Source organism: Charadrius vociferus, unplaced genomic scaffold (genome assembly GCF_000708025.1).
Source record: "Charadrius vociferus isolate BGI_N301 unplaced genomic scaffold, ASM70802v2 scaffold770, whole genome shotgun sequence".
Taxonomy (NCBI): domain Eukaryota; kingdom Metazoa; phylum Chordata; class Aves; order Charadriiformes; family Charadriidae; genus Charadrius; species Charadrius vociferus.
Genome location: NW_009646395.1, coordinates 417,112 through 426,095, shown reverse-complemented (window position 1 = coordinate 426,095; position 8,984 = coordinate 417,112). Strand labels below are relative to the sequence as shown.

Below are 8,984 nucleotides of genomic sequence, written 5' to 3'. Positions count from 1 at the left end.
TATTTAAAGCCATTTTGTTTTTATCTATTGGGGTAGTCACTTTACATCATACCAAAAAGACTGTATAACGAATACAAGTGTCAAGAATTAGATTTTTATGGCACAAAAGGAAGTTTTCCATTAACCTGCTTTCAGAGTTGTTAAATACATAATTGAAGACAAAGAAACTAATGCTATCACAAAATAATATTTGCATGACGATGTTAGTCTTTATTCAGCGCCTTAACTGACTTTTCCAGTCTGAAGGTGGAGAAGAATCTTTCCATTAATTTGTTTCAGTGATTTATTCTGGATGAAAAGATTCTTTTCCTACGTTTGACACAAATTTATTTTCTCATTTATACTGTTATTCAAAGTTCACATAAGTTTTAACGTTGTACCTTACAATGTATGGAATTTAAGATTAAAATAAAACTCTACTCTTAACATAACCTTTTCTATAATGTAAAAAATATTCTACACGTTTAACATATCAAGAATGTTAAGCATTCGATTTGGGGAAAAACTATTTCTTGTATTTTTCAGTACGAACCCAACTGTTAATGGTCTATATTAAAGTATCCCTGTCCAGTTGGGTGCCACCCAGTGTTCATCTTCTGCAACTACAGCTTGACCACTGCACTTGCAAGACAGAAGAGCTATGCCTACAAGACAGTTTTGAACAACTGCAAATTTGAGATGCTGCTTACTTTTTATCCTTACTTCTGCCCTACCCCTCCACTGTGACAAATTTACATCTTTGAAATAATGAGCGTTTTTATCAAAATCAGTATAAAAATAGCAGCACGCTACTAGACATGAAAAGCAGATTCATCATGCATTATGAATTTAAATGCAGATTTCTGCCTTCCTTTTATATTATCAAAATCTTTTTCAAGTTAACGTCAAGGCAAGGGATATGAGGACAGACACTGCATAGTACGATTTGATACTAATCCAAACTGGGTATTTGTATTTAATCAAAATCCATGATAATTACAGGGTAAACAATTTTTATTTCAAAATACAAGTTTAACTGGAATTGTAGTGATGAAAGCAGAAGAGGGAAAAATGCAGTCTTTTACAGCCCATGTCACTGTATCTCACTTACATCCAGAGGTAAAAGCTCTAATTGGTGAAGAGACAAAATATTTGTGGCGTTTCATTGAACCTTTGTGATAATCCAGCATTATCCATTTCTAAAGAAATATAAATACTTTAAAACAAACATTGAAAATAAATCCTTTTGATGTAACAAACTACACTCTTTACTGAGAATTTTCAGTCTTCTTAAAAGAAAGGGACTTCACCCAAAAAATAATCGAAATATCAATGTAGAACAATCCTTGGAGGAAAAAAGTCGGAATGTAAACCTCTGTTCCAAATTAGATCTGAAAAGCAAAAACAGCACATCATGTATTTAATTCACATGCATTTCTCAACAAGCAACTCTGTCTTTAAGCTATTTTTACGGTTCAACAGGAGGCTTCCTGAACTCAATACAGTACTTTTTTTGGCTCAGCTCATACCCCGTTTTCTTAACATGTGAACGATTACTCTCCTCTTATGTCCCCACCACCGTTATGGTACTATAGTTATGCAAATGAGTGATTCTGCCAACATAATTACGCATAAATGGTACAGATATAAATTAGCCCATGATTCTCAAAAATGAAAACAAACCCAAGTTTAAGGGTAACTTCCCTAATTAGTGGCTATCCAAATTAACTTGTTGGCAAAATGCAAGTTTTTCTACCCGTTCTTCTGACAACAAAGGAAAGGTCCCACCGAGTCTTTCAAGTTAACTCTGATCTCGGAAGCCGCCCTTCATTCTAGGCAGAACAGGATGATCCTCAGAGAGGTTGTTCACTTTTTATCTCTTTATGTCTTTTCCTTTCTTAAATTATGATATTAATATTATATTGCATGGCTGACAGAAGCTTAAAAACAATCACAGCTGCTCACATACATTATTCCACACAAAGATCCATTAGTTTGCAAGTTTTAGTATTTCAATATTCCTACAGCTACTTATCACTTTGGTATCTTACAATAGCTGCATTATTAAAAGCATGCAGTACTAGAAAGTGTTTCTAGATTCAGTAAGCTAAATCTTCAGTAAGTGCAACAACTGACAGGTCCAAAGTGCAATTTTCACAAGTCTGAAGAAAAATTCATCAAAACTCTGACATTTTTAAGATGTTTGATCTAAGGCATCATATACTAAGAACCTCAAAGAAGTCAAAATAACGTAAGCATTTAAAGAGAATTAGTCATATTACCAACTCAGAGAGAGAGGACTAAAAAGATGAAGAATTAAAACATAATAATATACTTAGAACAGTCTATCCAATTAAGTTAACTCACTGGCTCAGCAAGTTACTGCTTATCCTCTCAGCCAGTTGACCCTGCACACATTCATCTCTCAACAGCAAAGTAAAGTGTATCATCTTAGAAAACATTTCACAGCAGATTCTACTTCGGCAATTTGCAATATAATTTGAATTCTAACAATTTTGCTACTACAATTTGAGTGTGCATGGTAAGTTACTATGGCTTAGTGATAAGCAGTAACACAACTGATGGTGACAATCTGTAAATTCAGGATTACGGTTAACTTTAGTAACTACTAAGATGCAGCTTTTTATGATTTTTATGTAAACAGAAATGGAGACTTAAAGTCTATGGCTTTTTGAAACCACAAATCCCTCGATTATTTCTGTATTTATTATTAGATACCGAGGTTGTTAAAACTACAGAGGAATCAGAACCTACGTGTATTCCTGCAATTCCCCACAACACCTACATAACCTGTCACCCATTCCAGCAGTTGGGGCCCAGTGTAGTTTGCATCAGCAGCTCATGGCTCGCCCTGCCTCACCTGAGCCGGCCGCAGCCGCCCTACATGGCACAGGAGCCGACCCACCACTGGTTGTGCCTGCTCCCTCAGAGGTCCTTCCAGCCTACTGTGCGGGGGACGCAAGGAAATCCTACTCGCCTGCTAAACCTTCCTATATCATCTGTTTTGCTTTCCATCACCAGCTTGTTGTAAGGAGCTTAGAGGGCTACGTTCAGTTCCTCCAATATGAACACACCCAGCTACATCTATGTACGTAGTCGTCAACCCACCTAACTGCGGCTCCTCACCCATGCACGCGCACACACATATATAAGTACGCACAATCATTAGAATGGACGCCGCTACGTAACTCTAGGTCTTTGGGGTCAAACGATTTGGATTTTCTTTTAAGCATCTTAAGGGTAATGAGAAGACTGCTCTCCATCTATGTTTTAATAGTAAGGCACTACGCACACTATTTGCTTAGAGGTCAACTAGAGGATGATTGCAGGACAGCAGAGAGAACAGAAAGCTGGCAGGCGTACATCCACACCACTTTCTGAAGCAGTCCCTGAGAAGGTGAGCTATTCTGAACATCAATGTATTGCCTTCCTTGCTCTAAAACAATGAAAAACAGCGTATTGCCAAAGATGACAGTTTCAAGCATATGATACAAAATATACATTTACTACTTACGTCATCAATATCTTCATCATCATCTCCAATATCATCAAACTGGATTTCATCATCATCTCCAGGACCAAATGTGTCTGTTTCATTGATTTTAGCTAAAAAGGGATTTAGAGAAGTTAAGGAGCGCACTCACACCAAGTCAAGATAGACTAAATATTCCTGTCCAGTATGAACTTCCAATCTGAAGTGAAAAAATTCTTACCGTGTTCTGGAAGCTCCCCATATGCTTTCAGACTTCTGGCTTCATCTGCATTGTACTTTAGAATAACATCAGCCTTGTTATCCTAAATAAGAATTTATCAGAATTTGTTAGTCATCTATGAAGAAAAAACTCCCTATTAGCTTCAGCAGACTAGTAACACCTGTATTATTTATAGAACACCTTGTTTCTCCCTCCCCTCCAGTTACTTTAAATCTGAAGTAAAAAATGCTCATTTGTAGAATATCTTCATTTCTTATGGGTGATAACTTAATTTTTTCCTATTATAAGTAATTTGAGAAGTTTAGTTTCATGCCTTCGAAATTAATCTTTCTTCAGAGAACACACAGAATGAGGTGTTTGATGGTCAGTCAGAAAGTGTCGAGACTTTCAAGTTTTAAGTAGTTTAACATATACAGTAAAAGATAGTATCTTAAATGTTTTACAACTCTAACGTATGTTTCAGAAGCAGAATCTATCTTCAAACAACTGATGACGTAACACTAACATTCACGAAAAAGCATTTACCTAATGAAAATTTGACAACTGTTTTCCATTAACCTTTACGTTAGGTAAAATTATGCTACTCCGGTTTTGGAAATTTAATCTGATCAATTGGCCTTTTAAGGTAAAAGCCTAAACATCAAGGCTCCAAAATTCTGATTACCAAAAATTCAGGTTATCCCTGTGTTTGGTGCTTGGCTCAATCTCCCTTGTATCACAGGATCCAAGCATCAAACAGCTACACCTGGAAAAAAAAGGTCAGGTGTGATGCGAGTAAGCACCTTCACTCACAAAGTCTCAGGGTGCAATTTAGAAGAACAAGTTGAACCAGGATTTGTCATCTACTCAAGACAATCTTTCTGTAACACACGGAAACTAAAAGTCATGATTTAGCAAAACTAAATACAAATTCAAAGAAAGTTAGATGGGAATTTCCTCATGACATCTGCTACAATTTAACATTAAATAAAGCTGTTTGTAAGATATTCTTCATTGGCAAATTACTTTGAATTTTTACCTGGTAGTCTCTTAAGCCAACCAATATAATATCAGATGTATTTATCCAAACCTGAAACAGAAAACATATGTTATATTGCAGGAATTCAACTTTTGTTGTATAACACAAGAGCCAAACAGCACATTTCGGTTTGTTTGCCGAGACACATGAAACACTTCACTAGAGCCACCATTTTCACTTTCTAACCAGTAAAACAGAAATGTCCAATTTGATATTTTAACAGCAAAATCAAGGTCATAAATACTCATAGATACATTATTTCACATGTTACGGAGCTATTACTAAGGCAAATCAAACTTCTCTGAAGAGCTTCTAGCCAACAGGGTCATTATTAAGCCCTAACTTCTGAGAAAACAGAAATAATGCATCAAGCCGCCACCCTGTGAGCTGAACTCCTCCAGGGCCAAAATGAAAGAAAAACCTGATGAAGGGGGAGATGGACAATCACAGTGAAGAGCACGGGAAAACTGAGTTGTTGCTAGTAACTGACTATGCTAATCAGTCAAAGCAAAGCCAGAAGCCTGCAAACCAGGACATGATAATTGAAATGCACAAGATAGTTCTATCCCACATCAGCTTAATTTTTTTTTTGGAGATGGAATATATTTCAGTTGAGATTTCCTTTCTTTTAGAAAAAAAGAATAGCTCAGTGATGTTTTCTATAGCAACAAATTAATTCTGCAGCACCTAGCATTCACCTATGCACATTCTCTATTACCTTCAACAGTTTATTGCAGTGTATTGCTGGCAGCCAGCGGGGCTCACACTGGTACCAAGACACGTGCATTCACTGGTCTCCCAAAACAGACAGGTGGAACAATCCAGAATGAACACAGCGAACATCTGTTTTTATTGAGAACAGACTGTCTATCTGAGAAGACCCCCTCTGTACTATACGCTAGTAGAGGACAGAAAGCTGTAACATCTGACGAGGGCAAGAGGGGATACCATCCAAAGATGGTCCCCAAAGTTAAGACTGCAAACTCGTACACCTGACTTCCCTGAAGGTACAAACTTTTGCAGATCACCTTTGCATGAACATATTTTGGGAACTGACAAAGTGGACAATGAAATGGTGGCATCTGAGGTACCCGTAGGATGCTATAAAGACATCTTCCCAAACCCCTCTTATTGAACTATTCTCAGATAAGTCACTTAGTGAGAAGATGACTATAATTATCCAGTTCCTTCACAGATTAAACTAAGTGGGGCATTAAAGCCCAATTATTACCAGTTTTGGGAAACAGCATACAGAAGAGGTGGCTTTGGACAACCCTTTTACAGCCTTATTTTCCCATGCTGGTTGTCAGTCTTCATGTTAACGTAAGTTCTCCTGCTAAGCTAAGCACTGATCTAGTCTCAGATAAAACATGCTGATTTTCCAAATAATCATCAAGTTCCCCATCTACAATTAGGGACCTTTTAAATATTTGGTATACATATAAGTTTCCAGAATACGAAAAATTCGTATTTCATAAGCAGCCAAAACCCCTCCCCTGAAATATACACATCCAAAGGCAGCCCTTCAACTAGGAGTTTCATCAAAAGTCAGACTGCCTATTTTTGTGCCAACAACACAAACAGAAGAACAAACTACTTTACTATCAAAAAAGAAGATATTAAGAACAGTAGAAACATTAACTTTTGCAATGAGCTACATATGTAAATTTTTAGAAGTACATATCACGCATAATGCCACTGTTTTCTATTGCAATGTTTCAGAATTACCTTTTTTCTTAGTTTCCCTCTAATATGACATAACCTTTTCACACCATCGAAACATAATGCCTCCAGTCTTCCATTGCCTAACATCTTGATCACCTGGGCATATTCTGAAAGAGACAGTAACACATAGCAAAACTTCTAAATACAGGTTCATGAAACAACCGATAACTTTTGCCACTGTAACCAAAATTTGCTGTAACATTTTATCAAACACGAACAGCCGAGAGGAGCTTTGATCAGCCACACAGGCCGCTGAATGTATCAAAGTTTTCATTATCATTGTTGATGTTAAAGTTTTCCAACACTGCTCATTCTGGGTTGTATCCATGTTTTTGTTCTCTCTGAAACGCTAACTACAGAGAAGTTTTAGAGCTATCAAAGTCACACTCAGAGTTTGAAAGTTTATGACAGCCTCGCAGCTCCTGCCCTAACAGACAAAATCTCATGCTGTCATTGAGGGAAGAGGAGAGAGGAGCACATTCTGTATACCCAGCTGATACTCTTGAGTCCCTTCTGCAGAGGCTCTATGGAAAAAAAATGCTGTTCTTGAAAGGACGCATTCTGGTGTTCTTGGAAACTGTCTCAAAGGCAAGCAACAGCCTTCAGCTGAAAACTGCAAAGCTGCTCTCCAATACCCACCCTCAATCTCTTACCCCGTATTTAATCTCCATCCCTCACTGAGTTCCAGGAATCACTACGGAAGTACCTCACACACACTATTAAAGTTTGCAGCATAATGTATTACCATTTAACTGAAAAGAATAAAGCTTGTAAGAACTCTAACTTTATTATAAAGCTTGTTCGAATTCTAACGTTATCTGACCGCCCATACTAACCAGGAAAAAACCCTTTCTCAGTTAGCCAGAGCTGTATTTCAATATTTTGAAACCTTTCCTTAGCACAAGCTAGATAGTCTAACAAAACCACATGAAACTATTAATAACTGAGAATGTTTCATTAAGATTTTGCTTGGGAGTTGAAAAGGATTTTAAGTTTTATAGATGCATCAAAATCAACTCCTTTTTTTGCTTACAACTGTCCCAGAATATCAGAGAGCTTAAGAAATTAGTTCAGAGGTCACTTCTTTCACTATAATTTAAGTCAGTACTTCTTCCTGTATTTCTAACAAATCAACAGATTCATTGGTCACTAGGCAAGTACTCGCGTGTATGTGAACAACCATGAGAGTGTGACACACAATACAGGGTAAGCCAAAAAGGAGGTGAGCTCACTGTCACCAAAAGGCAAGGGAGAGGGGAATCATCCTAGTCATCACCCTCCAGCTGAACACTCTCATGGCTTACTTTACCTGTCAACATCCAAGTAAGGGCCTTACTTATTGCTCCTGTTTTAATCATTGTTGGACATCTCAACCCAGGAGCCAATTCAACCAAACCATCAGGGGACAGCGGAAGAACAGTGAGATGTACTGTTCTGCCAGGTCAGTGACTTTGGAGCACTCATCGAAGGATCCAAGAAACATTACAGTTGGTATAAAACAGAAAACCGGACTGTGCACCCAAGAGACAACCAGCAACTACTGGTAACACTGAACTACATCACCTAAGCCAGCTGCTCACAGACCCTCACACAGAGCTGCTCAAGGGATTTCTAAGGAATGTTTACATACATGCTGTATTATACACGGCATCACAATAAGGTCAAGGAGAGGCAAGCTTCATTCTTAAGTGGTGAAGCTACTTAGAGTTTCCCTTTTCCTAATTGTCTTCTTCCTCCTATGCTCAATGTGTCATTTAGAATTCAAATACAACCCCAATAAGAATACCTCTCTTTATTCCACAATACCTTTCTATTTCTCAAGGAATCCAGATGTTTCCTTTGTATATCAATTTCCAATGTACATCACTTACAAAGTTTGACTGAAAACAATGGCATCGCCGTACTATAGGAAAAAACTCACCTTGCCCGTCTTCCTTGAACACCAGTTCTCTTTTTTCTGATTCATTCTCATTCTTACCTCGTCGCCTATTTTTACCTCCTTTGCCTAAATTAAAAGGAGGGAGAAAAACCCATGCGTTACTATCTGTGAATACAGTGAATGAAATAATCAGACTTAGGGGGATTTCTGTGCTTGTTCCCTATACAGCTGTTTTGCGATCTTGCCTTTTTTTGCTTGCTTGTAACATTTTTAGCTCTAAAATTTTAATTGAGTAGTAACATAGTAATTAGAAGATTAGAGCCTCCACTGTTTAATATCTCCTGGTTGCTCTAGAGTGACAGTAGCCTTCAACAGGGATTTGCACAAAATCGCCATTTTCAGGTTTTGTGACTGCTGCTACTAAATACCTGATAAACAATGGTGGGATAACCTGATGCACGTAGCCACTGAGGAGCAGGAGAATAACTTGAGGGGTTACTGCAGTGCTGAAATCCCTGAAATACTCGGGGGAAAGCTTATGCTCCAAGTGAAGATGCCCTTTTTAAAAGGCACACACGTGGCAACAGGATAAAGCGCCCTGCGTAAAAACGCAGGAGATCATACTGTTAAAAAAAAAAAAAAAAAAAAA

General features: G+C 37.7%; 1 protein-coding gene across 1 annotated transcript in view; it reads right to left on the bottom strand.

Annotated features, from left to right (window-relative positions):
* Positions 1–8,984, bottom strand: part of EIF1AX (eukaryotic translation initiation factor 1A, X-linked) — a 10,565-nt gene continuing 1,581 nt past the window's right edge. Inside the window, exons 2-7 of the mRNA XM_009894489.1 lie at positions 8,378–8,500; positions 6,460–6,563; positions 4,732–4,782; positions 3,714–3,795; positions 3,515–3,606; positions 1–1,370 (exon numbers count right to left, since the gene is read on the bottom strand). Of these exons, the coding sequence (XP_009892791.1) occupies positions 1,365–1,370; positions 3,515–3,606; positions 3,714–3,795; positions 4,732–4,782; positions 6,460–6,563; positions 8,378–8,500 (458 nt within the window). The 3' untranslated portion in view covers positions 1–1,364. The remainder of the gene's footprint in view (positions 1,371–3,514; positions 3,607–3,713; positions 3,796–4,731; positions 4,783–6,459; positions 6,564–8,377; positions 8,501–8,984) is intronic.